Source organism: Rhinoderma darwinii, chromosome 11, assembly GCF_050947455.1.
Source record: "Rhinoderma darwinii isolate aRhiDar2 chromosome 11, aRhiDar2.hap1, whole genome shotgun sequence".
NCBI classification, from domain to species: domain Eukaryota; kingdom Metazoa; phylum Chordata; class Amphibia; order Anura; family Rhinodermatidae; genus Rhinoderma; species Rhinoderma darwinii.
Window position 1 is genome coordinate 63,700,764 of NC_134697.1, and position 20,463 is coordinate 63,721,226.

The 20,463-nt window shown below is 41.0% G+C and overlaps 1 protein-coding gene across 3 annotated transcripts in view; it reads right to left on the bottom strand.

Moving 5' to 3' along the window:
* CDH23 (cadherin related 23) overlaps positions 1–20,463 on the bottom strand; it is an 818,455-nt gene that overhangs the window by 473,606 nt on the left and 324,386 nt on the right. For all 3 annotated transcript variants that reach the window (XM_075841683.1, XM_075841681.1, XM_075841682.1), the window contains exon 9: positions 3,861–3,939. In XM_075841683.1, the coding sequence (XP_075697798.1) occupies positions 3,861–3,939 (79 nt within the window). The remainder of the gene's footprint in view (positions 1–3,860; positions 3,940–20,463) is intronic.

Sequence of the window (20,463 nt, forward strand, 5' to 3'; positions counted from 1 at the left end):
AGTTGGAAGATCCCATTATAGGGTAAGTAAACTTTCAAAAAAATGTTGACATGTTATAGTGACTTTTCAGAAGTTTTGATCGGTGGGGGTTCAAGCACTGAGACCTCCACCAATCGCTAAATTGAAGTGGGAGAAGCGCTCGGGTGAGCGCCTTTCCTGCTTTGTCTGATTGTCTTTCCTCGGAAAGTGCACATAGACCGCTTGCTCGGCTTACCGAAGCAAGCCGATTAGAAACCAAGCGGCACATCGCTCACCTGATCGCTTCTGCTGCTTCGTTTTAGCGATCGGTGGGGGTCTCAGTGCTCGTACCCCCACCGATTAAAACTTCTGACATGTCACTATGATAATTCAAAAGTTTTTTTTAAAGTTTAGTTACGCTTTAAAGTCTAAAAACTACAGTTTTCCTAGAGGTAAGTGGTGCCAGATAATTAGCTAAAGGGGTCTGACAATTTTATGTGTATGGGAGCAGCCCAATTATCATATTTAGACTGCTGTGAGGGAGTGAACAAGCAAGTGGGCATATTGGATTTCAATGTTGGATCCTCAGTTTCTCCTATGAGATAAGTGAAACCAGAGGTACTGTCCCTGGCAGTTCATTATCCTTATCTCCCTCATGCAACCTGTGCTCACATGTTCATGGGGAGCCAGGAAAGATCACTGCCCCTCGTACAAGCTGTCAGCCATTTTTTGAGCAAGGCCAGCATAGGCACTCAAATGTAAAATTATGTATGTTATATAGTTACTACGGTCTAAAAAAGACATATGTCCATCGAGTTCAACCAAGGGATGGGAGAAAGGGAATGGATAGGAGAAATTATAGAACTTTGTTTTACCCCTATTGATCCAGAATAAGGTTTAATCTGTCTCGATCCACATTCAAACAAGAATTCTACACATTGATATAGATGCTGATATTTTTTAGTTCCAGGAAATTATCTAAGCCTTTTTTAAAGCCATCTACTGTCCCTGTTGTGACGGCTCCTGCAGTGACTATTCCATAGATTCACAGTTGTCACAGTAAAGAAAGCTTGTCGCCTCTGCAGATTGAACATTTTTTCTCCAGACGGATGGAGTGCCCCCTTGTTGTCATATATTTATATAAGTTAATCATGTCCCCCCTTAGTCGTCTTTTCAAGCTAAATATGTTTAATTCTTTTAATCTTTCCTCATAACTTAGATTCTCCATGCCCCTAATTAGCTTCGTTGCTCTTCTTTGTATTTTTTCCAACTCCAGGGCATCCTTTCTATGAACTGGAGCCCAGAACTGAACTGCATATTCTAGATGAGGCCTCACTAATGCTTTGTAAAGTGGTAATATTACATCCCTGTCCCGCGAGTCCATGCCTCTTTTAATATATGACAATATCTTGCTGGCCTTTGAAGCAGCTGATTGACATTGCATGCTGTTAATTAGTTTATGATCTACAAGTACACCCAGATCCTTCTCAACAAGTGACTCTCCCAGTTTAGCTCCCTCTAGGACATATGATGCATGCAGGTTGTTGGTACCCAGCTGCATAACTTTTATCCATATTGAAACTTATTTGCCATGTGGATGCCCAAACACTTAGTGTGTCCAAATCGGCTTTTAATTTATGAACATCTTCTATAGACTGAACAATACTACATACCTTGGTGTCATCTGCAAAAATAGAAATAGTGCTATTAACCCCTTAATGACCGGGCCATTTTGCACGTTAATGACCAAGGATTATTTTTTGTTTTTCTACGGTCGCATTCCAAGAGTCATAACTTTTTTTTTATTCCGTCGACATAGCCGTATAAGGGCTTGTTTTTTCCGGGACGAGTTGTATTTTGTAATTGTACCATTTTTAGATGCTTATAACATATTGATTAACTTTTATTAACTTTATTTTAGGAGAGAATTGAAAATAAGCAGAAATTCCAGAATTGATTTTCACGCTATAAATTTACACCGTTTACTATGCAGCGTAAATAACATGTTAACTTTATTCTATGGGTCGGCACGATTACAGGGATACCAAATATGTAAAGGTTTTATATGTTTTTTCTACGTTTGCACAATAAAAAGCCTTTTAGAAAAAAATTACTTGTTTTTGCATCGCCGCGTTCTAAGAGCCGTCATTTTTTTATTTTTCCGTCGATGTGGCCGTACGTGGGCTTGATTTTTGCGGGACAATGTGTAGTTTTCATTAGTACTATTTTGGGGTACATAGGACTTATAGATGAACTTTTATTTTATTTTTTATGGGGGGAATGGGAGAAAAGAGAGAATTTTGCCGTTGTTTTTTGCGTTTTCTTTGGACGCCGTTCATCCGGCGGTTTAATTAATGTGTTCATTTTATTGGTCAAGTTGTTACGATCGCGGGGATACCATATATGTGTATGTGTGATTTGTTTTGACCGTTTTATTAAATAAAACCACTTTTTGGGGCAAAACAGTAGTTTTATTTGACTTTGACTGTAATTTTTTTTTTTTTTTTTTTCACAAACTTTATTTAATGGTTTTACTTTTTTTTTTTTTGTCCCACCAGGGGACTTCACTATGCGATGTGCCGATCGCATATATAATGCTTTGGTATACTTCGTATACTAAAGCATTATTGCCTGTCAGTGTAAAACTGACAGGCAACCTGTTAGGTCATGCCTCTGGCATCGCCTAACAGGCAGATGCTGAAGACAGACCTGGGGGTCTTTGTTAGACCCCCGGCTGTCATGGAAACCCGACGGCGACCCGCGATTTGTTTGCGGGGGCGCCGATCGGGAGACAGAGGGAGTTCCCCCTTCTGTCAAAACACATTAAATGCCGCTGTCACTGTTGACAGCGGCATTTAATGGGTTAAACTGCCGGAATCGGCGCGTGCTTAGATTCCGGCAGTTGCAGCAGGAGCCAGGCTGTGTATAACAGCCGTGCTCCTGCCGCTGATCGCGTGGGTAAACTGTCAGTACCCGCGCGATCACAGGACGGATATATCCGTCCTCCTGCGCGAACTAGCAGCTGCTGAGGACGGATATATCCGTCCTTCGGCGTTAAGGGGTTAATCCCATCCTCTATAGCATTAATAAATAAGTTGAATAATAGTGGTCCCAGCACTGAACCCTGGGGTACACCACTTATAACCGGGGACCATTCAGAGTAGGAATCATTAACCACAACTCTCTGGATACGGTCCTTGAGCCAATTCTCAATCCAACTACAAACTATACTTTCTAAATCTATAGTCCTTAATTTACCCATTAGACGTCTATGAGGGACAGTGTCAAATGCCTTTGAAAAATCCAAAAACACTTTATCCACAGCGGCGCTTCTGTCGAGGCTTCTGCTCACCTCTTCATAAAAACAAATCAGGTTGGTTTGACAACTTCTGTCCTTAGTAAAACCGTACTGACTGTCACTTATAATACAATTTTTTTGTCACATAATCCTGTATATAGTCCCTCAATAGCCCCGCTAACATTTTTCCCACCATGGATGTTAAGATTACTGGTCTATAATTACCCGGGGAAGGCCTAGAGCCCTTTTTGAAAATACGCACCTCATTTGCCTGTGCCAGTCACTTGGCACTATACCAGTCACTAGAGAATCACTAAATATTATGAACAGGGGGGCAGAAATCACTGAACTAAATTCTTTAAAAACGCTTGGGTGTGAACCATCTGGTCCCAGAGCCTTGTTCACGTTTATTTTATTAAACTTAGCTTGAACCATATCTACATTCAGCAAATTAATTATATTAATTCATGTATTAACAGCACTGGCACCGCCTACATCAGCTCAACAAATGTATATTTGCATTTGTTAAATTAATAGAATTAGGAGGAACGAAAGATATACACTGCTTAACTGAATACAGTGGACATCAAACAGTGTATCGTACCTGAAACTATAGTGTAGCCAATTCCTCTAGGGCGCCCTCTGTCTTGATCGATTGCGGTTATCATTCGTATTGTTGTTCCCTTTTGAAAGAAAACAATAAAACACATTAAACACCAAGTCTTCATAACCCAGAATTAAATCAATATGCAATTCCTGCAGAATACAAGTATCTGTTCACCAATTCTGTCTTTATATCTATTATACTTTTCAGTTCTACATATGTATGTCTGATTCAACCATACATTTTTCAGCTGGTTAGTTTAAAGTACCCTTTGCCGACGGAGGGAGAAAAGAACAGTGAAACTATATGGAATCGGTATAGAACAAAGACCACATCACGTAACTTACTTTACCTGGGGTGGGGGGGGGGGGGTAATAAAAATACAAGGAATAAATTCATTATAGAAGGATATATAAATATATCTATATTTCTATAGGTTTTAATAATGAATGAATAGCCTTCTCTAACTACTATTCCCAGGCTTTGATTTATAACTTACTTATAAGAAAACTACACTCAGTCTCACTGTCCTCAGGACCATGACCACAATAGACCTTTATTGGAAGAGGGTAAGACGATTATATATCTAACCCCCCCCCCCATTGGAGTAAGGTTGATAATGTCATCTTAGCTCTATACCAATTTCATATCGTTTCACGTGTATCATTTCCTGAGCGCTTGTTGTTCCTTTTTTTCCCTCTGTCGGCCAAGTGTGCTTTAAAATAACCAGCCAAAAGATCCAAATTTCAAGTGCATGGTTCAAGTGCCCTTCACCTTCTGATTCAAGGAAGGAGCAAGGAAGAAACCTGCACCATATACTTGAAAGTCATCTAAGTCTTTAGGAGTAGTAGTCAGTGTCTGTTATCCTGGGTCACCCTCCTCTCTCCAGGTTTTTTTTGGCTCGGCCAGCAGGTTTGTTTTTTTTCTGCTCTCTGCTACAACAAATGTTTTTCTGTGCGCGCTTGTAAATGTGGTGATAATCGGCAAAAAGTACAGTTGACAGAGTATAACTCATGTCTATGACCAGATTTAAATGATAGTGCTAGATTGCTATGTACCGTACTTCATTAGACATTCACAGTGTCTTGCAAAAGTATCTACCCCCTTTGGTGTTTTTTTGTTTTGTTGCTTTACAACCTTAAAATTAAAATGGATTTTTGGGGGGTTTGTACCATTTGATTTAACCCAACATGCCTATCACTTTGAAGGTGCAAAATATTTTTTACTGTAACACAACCAATAATTAAGACAAAACAGAGTGAATGTTAATGCGCATAAGTATTTGCCCCCTGAAAGTCAATACTCTTTTGGTGCAATACAAATGCAATCACTTGGGGTAGGTCTCTATTAGCTTGTTAACAACTTGACACTGGGATTTTTGCCCATACTTCCAAGCAAAACTGCGCCAACCCCTTCAAGTTATATGGGTTTCGTTGGTGAAATTGTATTGAGGTTTGGGCTTGGACTAGGCCATTCCAAGGCATTTAATGTTTCCCCCTTAAATCACTCCAGTGTAGATGTAGCAGTATGTTTAGGGTAATTCTCCTGCTGGAAGGTGACCCACCGTCCTAGTCTCAAATCTCTGGCAGACAAACAGGTTTTCCTCAATAACTGACCTGTATTAACTGTTATCCATCTTTCTTTCAATCCTGACCAGTTTTCCAGTCCCTGCTGATAAAAAGCATTCCCACAGCATGATGCTGCCTACACCTCCCTTCACTGGGGGAAGGGTGTTTTTGGGGTGTTTTTCAGATGATGGCCAAAAAGATCAATTTTAGTCTCATCTGACCAGAGAAGCTTCTTTTTTTTTTGTGTTTCGGGAGTCTGCCACATACTGTTTGGTGAACTCAAACAGTGTTTTCTTATGTTTTTCTGTCATCGTTTTTCCATTATATTTTAATGGATTTAATGATGCTTCATGGGGTCTCCAAAATGTGGGATTTTTTTTTTTTGGTGTAACCTGGCCCTGATCTATACTTCTCAACCGCTTTATCTCTGACCTGTTTGGAGAGCTCCTTGGTCTTCATGTTGCTTGCTTAGTGGTATTGCAAACGCAGGGGTCTTTCAGAACAGAAGTATTTATACTGACATCATGTGACACCTTGATTACACACAGGGCGATCCATGTTCATCTAATGAAGTGATTTTTTTTCATTGCTCTATAACAATTTGACTATTTTGTCAGGTCTATTACATCAAATCAATTTAAGATCCATTTTAATTCAAGTTGTAATGCAACAAAACAAGAACTACACCAATGCGGTGAATACGTTCACAAGGCACTGTACATTTCCCTTCTGGGGTTGAGCAGTATGGACTGCTCAGTCTTTACCCCACTACACAGTCCATGTTGCCGCATTTCTGAAAATAATCAAAAGGTTCTGTTGGTTTCAATATGAGAAGCAGAATTACTATAGGAGCCTAGAGGACAGAACCTGTACTCTGTCTACTCGTGTGTATTATGTGAGCGGTATGCAGCATGGACACTGGACAGATCATGCCGCGCGATCTGGAGAAGAATAAATAAAAGTATATTGATTGAGTCTTGATGAATATCTGGAGGTACACCTAAAAAAGAATACCGGTGTGTTTCTGCAAACCCTATTTATATGAAAGTAGCAGCAGCTGCGCATGTCGCTCATGAAGATCCTGCCTCTAAGGGCGGATTTACACGAACGTGATATACGTCTGTGCAACGCGCGTGATTTTCAAGCGCGTCGCATGGGCCTATGTTAGTCTATGGGGCAGTGCAGACTGTCAGTGATTTTTGGGCAGCGTGTGTCCACTGCGTAAAACTCACGACAGGTCCTATATTTCTGCGTTTTTCGCGCATCACGCACCCATTGAAGGTCCTACATTTCTGCATTTTTCAAACATCCAGAGTGTCATAATGATGGCGGCTGCGCGAAAATCACGCAGCTGCGCACCATATGATCATGACACACGGAGCTGTTAAGTGCCTTTTGCGCACGCAAAATGCTGCATTTTTTGCATGCGCAAAATGCACACGCTCGTGTAAATCCGCCCTAAGGCTGGGTTCCCACATAATGTAAACGCTGTGTAATTTCTGCGAAGAAATTCTGTGCGGAAATTCTGCAGCATTTACCGTAGCAGCAAAGTGAATCAGATTTAGAAAATCTCAGGCACACGCTGTGGGAAAAAAACGCAGAAAAGTCGTGCGGAAAGTGTTCTGACTTTCAATTCCGCAGCATGTCAATTTAGGCTCAATGCACACAATGCATATTAGGTGCATATTTGCGTGCGGCAAATCTGCAGCATAATGCAGTACCATCATAGTCAATGAGATTCCAAGAAATCTGATGTACACACTGCAGTATTTTTCGGGACGGGAATTGAACTGCGGTGCGGATTTTATAATCTGCAGCATGACCATTTATCTTGCGTTTCCGCTTGCGAGTTCTATCTGACTGTTGCAGAGGAAAATCACACCAAAACCCGCAGCATGAAAGCACACTGATTTACACTTCAAATCGTTAAAAACGCAACAGAAAAAAACGCATCGAAAAACATCGTATTGCTGTGGTTTTGGTGCGTATTTTCCACAGCAAAATACGCAACGGGTGCATGTAGCTTTAGGCTGGGTTCCCACATAGCATAAATGCTGCGGAATTTCCGCAACGGAATTCTGTGCGGAAGTTCCGCAACATTTACAGTAGCAGAAAAGTGGAGAAGAGTTTTAGAAAACCTCATGCCCACGCTGCGGGGAAAAAACCTGCAGTGTAAACGTTAATAAATTGACGTGCAGAATTTAATTCCGCAGCATGGCAATTTATGCTGCGTTTTAGTTGAATTTCTGTTGCAGGTTTTCCCCGTTGAGTTTAATGGGGATGCAGTGATTTGCAGCGATTACGCTGCAAAAATCACAAGTACGGAAAATGAAAAAAAAAAAAAAAAACTTACCTAGAAGTCTAATTGGGAGCATAAATTCATAACAGATTTGTTTTTTTGCAGTGTTTACAGCGGAAACGCAGCAGAAATGCAGTAAAAACCGATGGAAATCCGCAGGTGCACATATATTTTGCTATAACCAATATTTAACACTAAATTCACAGTAAAACCGCTGCGGAAAAAGTGCAGCGTTTCTGCAGCAATATGAGCAGGAATAAACGCACTATTAAGTGCAAATTTTTCTGACATCTGTATCAGCGTTTTTCTTGAGATTCTGCTGCAAATTTTTGGTTGCAGAAAATCTGCAGCGTATCCGGTGTGTGGGAAATAAAACCAGACCTGAATATTCAGACCAAAAATACACTTTAAATACATTTATATTGAAATATATATGGATTCAAATAAATCTTAGGTTTGTCACTAAGGAAATAAAATATTGGATCATCTTTTTTTACGTCTAAAATTGCTAAATAACTTTAGAAATTATTCTAGAAACTACACCGTAACAGAAACAAAATGTTAAATAATGCACTGTTCCAAACACTTATTTCTTCTTCGCTTTCGTAGCTTTAAACAGAGATGTGATTCACACATACTCATTTTTCCCCAGCAGAGAAAATGTCATGCTTGGAATTTGCATGCATAATCACAGGAAAGGCAGGAAGGACAGGCAGATCAGTCACTTTGATCCCGAGCTATAGTTTATCATACGCACAAGTGAAAGGTCAGCTTAATCTATTTTCAGAAACATATAAATAGTTAACTGAGCAATTGTTAAATATCTTAATTTTACCAATGCCTCAAAATCCCAATACCTACTTTATGTATCAAATGTGAGGTGCAGAATATACAGTCAATATCATATTCATGGATCACTCAAGCATCCAAAAGCCTCATTTACACTATTGCTACAATTCCTTTTTGCAATTAACATATGTAGATTAGGCGACCATTGGGTTTCTGGTATATAATTATTTAGCAGTATAATTCCATATCCAGCCCAGCAAACTTCTCTTATATATGCTAAGGTCACTTGTGGTAAAAGCCAAACAAGAAAAGCCACATGTGTGAACATAACCTTAGAATCATAGCTTTGATCTGGTCCACTACCATCATGTGGATGTGCTGTAGAAATTATACACTATAAGCAAATCATTAAGAATTTATTGGCAATCTCATAAAGAGATTAAGGCTGGGAATTCAGTAAAGAATTGCAGGAAAACTGCGCCATTTTGTTACGATTTTTGTAAAATAGCATGAAAATATAGTAGCACGGCGTTTTATATCCGTGCATTTATTACAGATGAAGCATGCATGCTTTATCACGCACGCTTTATCCATAAATCCCTGGTCAGTGACCTTTGTGCAGTTCACAGCTGCTGGGTCTGGTATCCGCAAGAGATCTTGTAAATCACGACTGTGATGGTTTTCTCAAAGCTTCCTATGCAATTTAGAAAAGTAATTATAGCCAAAAGAAGAGACTTCAAATAAAAAAACAAATAAAAAAACAAAAAAAAAAAACAATGACGGAATAGAAGACGAGAGCGGACAATCAAGATTCAGGGTTCCATCCTGAGAATTTATTGAACTTTAATTCACTGTTCCAGAAGGAGAGATATGAACTCAAATCCCTCAATGAGACTATTTCTCCATTTAAAAGACTAGGTGAAGGCGTCCCTCTATCTGACAGTTTGCTGGTCAACTGTCAAACATAGGAGCGCAGTTTAGAATGATAAGTGGCAGACGACCGTGCTGTACATTTTAAAGGTAAACAGTAGCCTGCAAACTGTAGATTCATCACATCCACATCCAAGTCTGAAAGAGTCATACTTCCTCTTGCAACTACAGCTCATTTCCTATGTTCTGATCAGAAGTGTGAAATCATTCAGTGGAGAGAGACGTGTAAATGAATCAAGTAAAAGAAGGTAAAGCCCGTGGAATCCATCTTCACAAGACATGCGGATCCACAGACAATAAAAGTAAATCATTTCTGATTTAAAACAAGTATTTCACTAACAAGTTCATATTTTAAAGGGAAGAGCAGTAACATGTCAAAGAAAAAAAACCAAACCTGCAAGTAGGTATGGACTTTCCCGGTCGGATTTCAAGGTCGAAGCCCACAGAATAGTCACAACACCGATTAGCAGTGGGTGCACTGTACCGAAGAACCTGTGGTGGAGTTGAACATGCGGAGGAGTCAGGAACGTAGCCAGGGGTAGTCAACAGAATAGCATTCAGAATGTGACAAGCCAGGGGATGAGATGAAATTGTAGGCGGTAGCCTGGCATGAGCCGATATTAGGAGCAGAACCACAGAAACCAGGTGACAAATCCAAAGGGCGAGAAAGGAGCATAATCCAGAAAAAAGTAAAGGTTAGGCTAGATTCAGATGGGAGTTGCACATCTTGCACGTGAAAAACTAGAGTTTTTCACATCTGAGGTGCATCCGTGCTCTGCGCTGCGGGATGCAATATCACGCATCCCCCATAGACTAGAGTCTATGGAGGGATGCGTGAAGCGTGAAAAAATAAGACATGTCCTATTTTCTCACGGATCCTTCACACGGTCCGTTGAAACAACGGCCATGTGAACGGCCACATTGAATTATATAGGTCCGTGTGACGGTCGTTGTTTCTACGGCCGACACACGGACGTTCAACACGTTTGTGTGAATAAGGCCTTAGGGTCAGGACCAGAAGTCAAAAACAGGGTCAATAACCATAAGAACAATGGCACTATAGTTAGGCAAAGGATTTATCTTGATCTGCAGGCAAGGTGCATAAGCCAGAGTCCCCTTTAAATAGGCCACCTTGTATGAAGTCATGCCCGAGAAGCTTTGGTCATGGCAACCCGACCATGACACCCAAGCAGGAACGGAGTGCTGTGACCCTATCAAGCAGGGCTGCTGCGGAAGACAGAGACCATCGATGCAGGAACTGGGTGACGTACGTAAGTAATACTGCAGAACTGTTTAGGCTCCTAAGAACTTGTACAACTATAGAGACTCAATAGTAGATAATGTCCTTGTGCCACTGATCGGTCCCACTATGAAGTCATAATGGATTTTTCAAAATACAGAAAAGAAAGGAACAAATATTGAAAAAAAATCATTTTAGAAGAAAAACAAGTTGCTTGTTGTCTACCAGTAATGTAGATAAAGAACAACTATGATAAATTATCTTAGGATATCTTTGAGGAACATTTTTCCACAAACTTTTGCCAGTTACCATTACGGGGCCCGCAGCATCAGGGGGCCCGTGACCCCGCCTTTACGGCCCCCATGCCCGGTGGCACCGGTAGCAGCCGCGATGGCTGCTTCAGCGGTAGCGACGCCACATTCAATAGTATCTGTATCCTTAGGATGCAGATAGTATTGTACACTATGACAGAGCAGGGAGGTATCTCCATGCTCTGCCATAGGCTACAGGCCACATTTGGTCTATCAGGCGCAGGGTGAGGATCCCCACGCAGGCCGGCATGATCGCATCACTGGATCTACTATTGTACACTATGACAGAGCAGAGAGGTATCTCCCTGCTCTACCATAGGCTATAGGCCACATTCGGTCTGCAGCCTATCAGGCGCAGGATCAGGATCCCTGCACAGGCCGGCGTGATGACGTCACTGGATCATGCCAGCCTACACAAGGATCCCATCGGCGTTGGTGATCTGCTCCAATCGTCGGGGGAATGGGGCTTATGCGAGTATAATTTTTTTTGTTTGGGGCGATATACCGTACTGTATACAAGGGAGGTGGGAGCGCTAACTACAAGGGGGCTGTATAGCACTGTACGGGGGGGGGGGGAGGGGGCTGTATAGCACTGTATGGGGGTTGTATAGCACTGTATGGGGGGGCTGTATGGCAAGGTGTACAGGGGGGTGTATAGCACAGTCTTGGGGGGAGGGCTGTATAACACAGTCTACAGGGGGGCTGTATAGCACTGTCTACAGTGGAGGCCTGTTTAGCACTGTCTACAGGGGAGGCTGTATAGCACTGTCTACAGGCGGGCTGTATAGCACTGTCTACAGGGGGCTGTATGGCACTGTCTAGAGGGGGGCTGTATAGCACTGTCTAGAGGGGGGATGTATATCATGGTCTACAGTGGGGCTGTATGGTACAATCTACAGGCGTGTTGTATGGGACTAGCTACAGGGGGCACTATCTACAAGGGGGGTCTTTGTGTGGCTCCCAGGGGAGGGGGGCCCAGTCAAAAGTTTGCTATGGGGCCCAATGTTTCCTAGTTACGCCCCTGTTGCTGGCCCATAAGTTGCTGCATTGCAACAGTGGCAAGCTACTAAGTACATTCTTATAAATATATTAGTTCAAAGAAGTCAACATAGACAGAAGGTTAAAAGGAGGGGGCAGATGGAAAGAGATTTTGGCTGCAGGATTAGACCACTCAACAGTTTTTTTTTGTAGTCTGTAATCATAGAGACACATACAGTACAGTAGGTCTGCATTGGAGCTGTATACATAAAACAGTAGGGTATTCAGTTACACATCATATTCTTAACAGGTTCCCGACCGCTGGCTGTATATATACAGCGCGATCGCGTGCACACAGCTCTGTGCCCTGGCTGTTGCTAACAGCCATGGGCACTGGGCAGAATGTCAGGGGCCAATCTTTTGGCCCCTGAACATGTGATCGCTGTGACAACCAATCACAGCGATCACATGCATTTCTGCGTATAAAACAGTGTGCACGCGATCGCGTGCACACAGCCCTGTGCCCACGCTGTTACCAACAGCTCTGGGCACTGGGCAGAGTATCAGGGACCAATCTGATGGTCCCTGAACATGTGGTCGCTGTGAAAACCTATCACAGCGACCACATTTGTTTTATTTTGACATTTCTGGCAGTAAATCTCCTGCCTCTTTTCTTCTCCTCAAACATTGTTTCAGTTTGAGGAGAAGAAGAGACTCGAGAGAATTGCTGCCAGAAGATTACAGTGAAAAAAAATACAGTTACACTCAGAAATCTATCTATACAGAGAATGTTTTATATCTATCCATCTATCTACCTTTCTTTCTTTTATTCTATTACAATAGGCAGGTAGGGAGTATATAATTCTATATATATCCACATCTATATAATATATATAGCAATAGCGGTTTATTTTTTTGTTAGCGGTAGTGTAGATATATATACCAGTTAGTTTGTGGGTTTTATAAAAAAAATAAAAATTGGTTTAGTTAGTGTTAATGACGTTATGGCGAGGAAGTTGTTTAGCGCCGAGGAGGCATACGCCATGCTGTGGTCTGAGTCGGAGACCGCATCAGAGATGGCGTCAGAGATGGAACCTGTTTTGGGTAGTGACGATGACAGCGTCACTTCAGGTTCATCTTCAGGGGACGTTGTCCCTGATGCAGTTGAAACTGCAGAACATGAAAGCGCAGGGCCAAGTAGCGCTGTAGCACGGGACAGCCTGGTTCAGGCTCTTGAATGGGCACCTGCCCCATCTTTTGGGCCTAGAATCCACAGATTTACTGCCACTCCTGGCATAACCGTGGACAATACAAATTTTGTCCAAATGGATTACTTCCATTTATTTATAACGGACGACATCCTAAATCAGATTGTCCACGAAACAAATTTATATGCCACTCAATATATAAGGCAGAAACCTTCATCCACCCATGCCAGAGATTGGACGCCCACCAATTTGCAGGAATTAAAAAAAAAATTGAGGCTCACCCTAAATATGGGTATTGTCAAAAAGCCCTCCATTAGGTCTTACTGGTCAACAAGACCCGCCCAAGCCACCCCAGTATATTCTGCAGTAATGCCCAGGTCTCGTTATGAGACAATAATGAGGTTCCTCCACTTCAACGACAACGCACAGGCCCCCCCCCAAGTACCGATGCAAACCGGGATCGGTTGTTCAAAATAAGACCGCTAATAAATTCCCTGAATAATTTATTTCTGCAACTCTACACCCCTGAGCAGAATGTAAGCGTGGACGAATCCCTCCTCAACTTCCATGGCAGACTTAGCTTTCGCCAATATCTACCTTCCAAAAGGGCAAGATATGGCGTTAAGCTTTAGAAATTGTGTGAAAGCGGGTCAGGATATACCACCGCCTTCAGGATTTATGAAGGGCGGGACAGCTCAATAAATGTTCCTGGATGCCCCCCTGATCTTTCCACCAGCAGTAAGATCGTGTGGGAGATAATGCAGCCTCTGCTTCACAAGGGGTACCACCTGTACTGCAACAATTTTTATTCCAGTGTGCCCCTGTTTAGGCATTTGTATGCTGCAAGGACTGTGGCATGTGGTACCATGCGCAAAAACCGAATTGGTTTTCCACAGCAATTAGTGGGGAAGCGCATGGTAAAGGGGGACTCCTGTGCTTATGCATTTGAGGAATTGCTGGTGGTCAAGTTCAGGGATCGCAAAGACGTGTATGTGCTAAGCACGATTCATACCGCAGGAACAGTGGCAGTGAGGGAAAGAGGGGAAACATCAGACAAGCACAAACCAGTGAGCGTGTCCGAATATAACAAGTACATGGGGGGGGGGTGGATTTAAGTGACCAGGTTTTACAGCCCTATTTAGTAAAACGCAAAACTAAAACCTGGTACAAAAAAGTGGCCATTTATTTGTTACAGGTGGCAATCCACAATTCATTTGTGCTCTACAAAAAAAACAGACACAGGGACACATACCTGGATTTCCAGGAGAAAATTATTAAAGGCCTCATTTTTGATGTTCAGGACACCAGAGAATGCCCCCAGTCTGAGGATGTCACGCGACTGACTGAAAGACACTTCATCAGTCGGATTCCCCCAACACCAACCAGAAGCAACCCCCAGAAAAAGTGCCGCGTCTGCAGAAAAGACGGGCACCGCAAAGATTCCCGATATTTCTGTCCCTCATGTCCCTCGCAACCAGGACTGTGCATTGAGCCATGTTTTAAAAAATACCACACTGTTCTGCATTATTAGATTTTAGTTAATTTGTTGAAAATATATTTGCCCTACATTACTTTTTTATTTTTCCCCTGATTTTACTCCAAGGGTGAGGGAGGGAATGGGTGGGGGGTGGATGTCATGTTTGCATGTTTTCTAAAGTTCATCTGCTGGAGAGCTCCATTTGCATAAACCTGAAATTTCTTATTTTAGAAAACCCCAAAAAATAAATTCCCATTATACCCCTAGATGAATATTTTGGGATTTCTGCTTCAAGAGCAGATATTTTGGAAGTGTTATAGAAACTCTGTTGAGTTTTGTAAAACCAGCTTTGAAAAAAAGCCATTTGTGAAATAAGCTTCTTCTATCGTCCGCCCTCCTACATCTCTATGTGATAATAAGGCACACATATTTGGTATCCCCATGCACAGGTGAAGTGGCAGAATGTGAAAGGAGATTAATTTTGGCCGTGGTCTATACTGTGCGCGAAAAATGCTGGTATAAACTGACACATTTGCTAAAAAATTGCTAATTTTATTTTGATCCATCTTATTCAAGAAACTTTCAGAAGAAAACTGGACTGTCTAAAAATATGATAAACCCCTTGAAGGAAACCTTGTGGGGTCTACTTGTGTGAATGAAGTCATTCATGGGGTGATTCTAAAGTTTCAGCAGCATTACGCCCCCAAGAAAACAGTATGCGGCTATAAAATCAAGTGCAGAATTCCTGGACCGAAAAGGCCAAAAAGCCTCCTTTTATGCCAAGCCCTGGCACATGCCCGCACAGTGAATAAGGCACACATATTTGGTATCCCCATGCACAGGAGAAGTGGCAGAATGTGAAATGGGATGAATTTTGTCCGTGGTCCATTCTGTGTGTGAAAAAGCTAGCATAACCTGACGCATTTGTTAAAAAAAAGCTAATTTTATTTTGTTCCATCTTATTCAAGAAACTTTCAGAAGAAACTGGACTGTCTAAAAATATGATAAACCCCTTGAAGGAAAACTTGTGGGGTCTACTTGTGTGAATGAAGTCATTTATGGGGTGATTCTAATGTTTCAGCAGCATTACGCCCCCCAGAAAACAGTATGCGGCTATAAAATCAAATGCAAAATTCCTGGACCGAAAAGGCCAAAAAGCCTCCTTTTATGCCAAGCCCTGGCACATGCCCGCACAGTGAATAAGGCACACATATTTGGTATCCCCATGCACGGGAGAAGTGGAAGAATGTGAAAGGAGATTCATTTTGTCCGTGGTCCATACCGTGTGTGAAAAATGCTAGCATAAACTGACGCAATTGCTAAATTCTTGCATTTTTTTCAAATTTTGCCCACTTTAGAGAAAAAAATAAAAATGATATATACTGACAAATGCCACTAAAACAAAGCCCTATCTGTCCTTTAAAAAGAGTGTAAAATTCAAAGATGAACTTTATTCACCTGCAGAGTTATAGTCATCTAAAGAAGCGCATAGCAAAATTGTCAAATTTGCTCTGGTCATTTAGCTGTAAAACAGCCTAGTCCTTAACCGGTTAAAGAAATACATAAAAACATGGGAGCTTTTATTAAGACATTAGAAGTACAAATCTAAAGCGCAAGTTAAGTGACATGTCTGGAAATACACGCATATTATTTGGGATAAATTAGTGGCATCTTTAACACTGATATCTATTACTATGGAAATGGATAGACAGTCTTGTGATTTCAATATACAATAAATGTTCCACCCCCAATAAAATTAATTCTGCCAGGACTCCATTATGTTTTTGGCTGTACATAAAATATATTTATTAAGTATTTACCAACGTTATAAATTCTTTCCTCATTTAGGCTTCGTTCACATCTGCGTTGGGGTCCCGTTCTGACGCTCCATCTGAGTTTTCCGTCAGAACGGGACCCTGAGCAGACACAAACTGACACCGATGGAAACCAGAGGCTTCCGTTTCCATCACCATTGATTTCAATGGTGATGGATCCGGTGCCCATGTTCCCGTTTGTGTCTGTTTTGCACCGGACCCGTAGTAGACCATGCTATTGCTTCCGGCAAAATGATGATAGTCTACTAAATCAACAGAGGGATACATGAGGTTATATATTGTATCGTTAAACAAAAATATTATCTGCATTAATAGTCACAATGTCACAGTTCTCTATTACAACATCAATGTCTTTCACTATATTCCCAAAGCATTCTCTTCACTGCATCTGCACTGCATCTGAACAATTAAACCTGAGATACCTGAAATTGCTAATTAAATATTATTAGTGCTTCTGCTAAGTACTCAAATAATAGCCCTAAGGAATTTCGACAATCTAGTTTCAATACATGGGAGGTCGAGATTCACAGTATGTCGAAAATGATTTCTCATACACGAGATAAGAGATGTGTCTGCCGTAAAATACTAAATACCTTTAAATGTGCTCAATACCACAGTTATGCTTTGCATGTACACTTCAATATAAGATGACAGTAAAATGCATTCAATCTTAAGCACCATTGAACATCTGTAAGCATTAGGCAGGAATAGTTATAAACCATTTCTGTGTTTTAAACTGTAAGGCCTTGGAGCTGACACATGTCAATCAATGAAGGAATGGGAGGCCTTTTCAACGTTTAGTGATGACCAATGTTTTGAAAAAGATTAGTTCAGGGGTTTTAATGGCCTGCTAGGACGCAGTGATGAGGAAGCCAGCGGGCTTTCTAAGTGAACCAGCGGGCAGGTTCTCATTAATTTCTCACTATGAAAGTCCTTAGAGAAAGCATCTTCATGCAATGAAACCACAGGGAGCCAGCAGTATAACCGTCAATTGTCACCTCTAGGGAAGAGTGACGGAATTCAAAATAACTTTGTGGCTTCTTGCTTAGAATTTTAAATTCAAAGTGAAAATGTAACTTTTATGTTTTCTTACTTATTATTGGTAGACATAAAGACAACATACTATAAATATTCACCTTCATTAGTACTATGTTCGGTTATATACGTTACTATAAAATCCTGTTCTGATTTTTATTGAGATGGAGATTTGTCCCTGACAACTATCAATACTAAAGCTGGTCTACAATAATAATACATGACAAAATGTGATCCTTTATTTAGAAGCTTCATAAACTCCAGTCTGTGACTCGCAGGGGGTGCGCTGGTATCCTGCGTACATTTAACCCCTTCCCTCTTTGGCCGCTTTTGACCTTCCTGACAGAGCCTCATTTTTCAAATCTGACATGTTTCACTTTATGTGGTAATAACTCTGGAATGCTTTTACCTATCCAAGTGATTCTGAGATTGTTCTCTCAAGACACATTGGACTTTATGTTACTGGCAAAATTTGCCTGATACATTCAGTATTTAATTGTGAAAAACACCAAAATGTAGCGAAAAATTGCAAAAATTAGCATTTTTCTCAATTTTAATGTATCTGCTTGTAAGACAGGCAGTTATACCACACAAAATTGTTGCTAACTAACATCCCTCATATGTCTACTTTAGATTGGCATTGTTTTTTGAACATCATTTTATTTTTCTAGGACGTTACAAGGCTTAGAACTTTAGCAGCAATTGCTCACATTTTCAAGAAAATTTCAAAATGCTATTTTTACAGGGGCCAGTCCAGTTGTGAAGTGGCTTTGAGGTCCTTAGATATTAGAAACTCCCAATAAGTCACCCCATTTTAAAAACTGCACCCCTCAAAGTATTCAAAACAGCATTTAGAAAGTTTCTTAACCCTTTAGACATTGCGCAGGAAAAGTAGAGGTGAAATTTACAAAGTTCATTATTTTTTCCAGAAATTCATTTTGAATCCATTTTTTTTGTACCACAGAATGTTTTACCCAAGAAATGCAACTCAATATTTATTGCCCAGGTTCTGCAGTTTTAGGAAATATCCCACATGTGGCTCTAGTGTGCTACTGGACTGAAGCACCGGCGTCAGAAGCAAAGGAGCACCTAGTGGATTTTGGGTCTCCTTTTTATTAGAGTATATTTTAGGCACCATGTCAGCTTTGAACAGGTCTTGTGGAACTAAACCAGTGGAAACCCCCCAAAAGTGACCCCATTTGGGAAACTACACCCCTCGAGGAATTTATCTAGGGGTGTAGCAAGCATTTTGACCGGACAGTTTTTTTGCTAACATTTTTGGAACTAGGCCATGAAAATGAAAATCTACATTTTTTCAAATAAAATGTAGGTTTCGCTAATTTTTTTTCATTTCCAAAAGAACTAAAGTAGAAAAAGCACCACAACATTTGTAGAGCAATTTCTCCCGAGTAAAACAATACCCCACATGTGGTAATAAACGGTTATTTGGACACACGGCAGGGCTTAGAATGGAAAGAGCGCCATTTGGCTCTTGGAGCTCAAATTTAGCAGGAATGGTTTGCGGAGGCCATGTCACATTTGCAAAGCCCCCTAGGGGACAAAACAGTGGAAACCCCCAACAAGTGTCCCCATTTTGGAAACTATACCCCTCGAGGAATTTATCTAGGGGTATAGTGAGCATTTTAACCCCACAGGTTTTTTGCAGAAATTTTTGGAAGTAGGCTGTGAAAATGAAAATCTACATTTTTTTCAAATAAAATGTAGGTTTAGCTAATTTTTTTTTCATTTCCACAAGGACTGAAGGAGAAAAAGCACCATAACATTTGTAAAGAGATTTCTCCCGAGTAAAACAATACCCCACATGTGGTAATAAACGGCTGTTTGGAGACACGGCGAGGCTGAGAAGGGAAAGAGCGCCATTTGGCTTTTGGAACTCAAATTTAGCAGGAATGGTTTGCGGTGGCCATGTCGCATTTGCAAAGCTCCTGAGGGGACAAAACAGTGGAAACCCCCAACAAGTGACCCCATTTTGGAAACTACACCCCATGAGGAAATTATCTAGGGGTACAGTGAGCAGTTTGACCCCACAGGTGTTTTACAGAACTTAATGGAAGTAGGCCGTAAAAATGAAAATCTACATTTTTTCAAATAAAATGTAGGTTTAGGTATTTTTTTTTTCATTTCCACAAGGACTGAAGGAGAAAAAGCACCATAACATTTGTAAGGCATCTTCTCCCGAGTAAAACAATACCCGACATGTGGTCACAAACATCTGTTTGGACACACGGTAGGGCTCAGAATGGAACTAGCACCATTTGGATTTTGGATAGTGTCTGGGCGCCATGTCACATTTGCTGAGCCCCTGTAGTACTAGTACAGTGGAAACACCCCAAAATTGACTCCATTTGGGAAACTGCACCCCCTGAGGAATCATCTAGGGGTATAGTGAAAATTTTGATCCTAAAGGTTTTTTGCTGAATTAATTAGAATTAAGCTATGAAAATGAAAAATTATTTTTTTTCCCAACAAGATGTCGTTTTAGATCAACATTTTTCATTTTTACAAGGAATAGAGAAGAAAAAGCACCCCAACATTTGTAAAGAAATTTCTCCCGAGTACGGTAACACCCCATATGTGGTTATAATCAGCTGTTTACATATATGGGAGCATTCAGAAGAAAAGGAGCGGTATTTATCTTTTGGAGCGTAGATTTTTCTGGAATGGTTTGCGGACGCCATGTTGCATTTGCAAAACCTCTGATGTACCAAACAAAAGTGACCCCGTTTTAGAAACTACACCCCTAAAGGCATTTATCAAAGGGTGTAGTGAGAATTTAGACTCCACAGGTGTTTTTCAGAAATGAATACGCAGTGGATTGTGCAAAGTGAAAATTGCAATTTTTCCACTGATCTGCCTATTCACCGCACAATATGTTGTGCCCCTAGGGAATCTTACCCCATAAATTGTTAAGC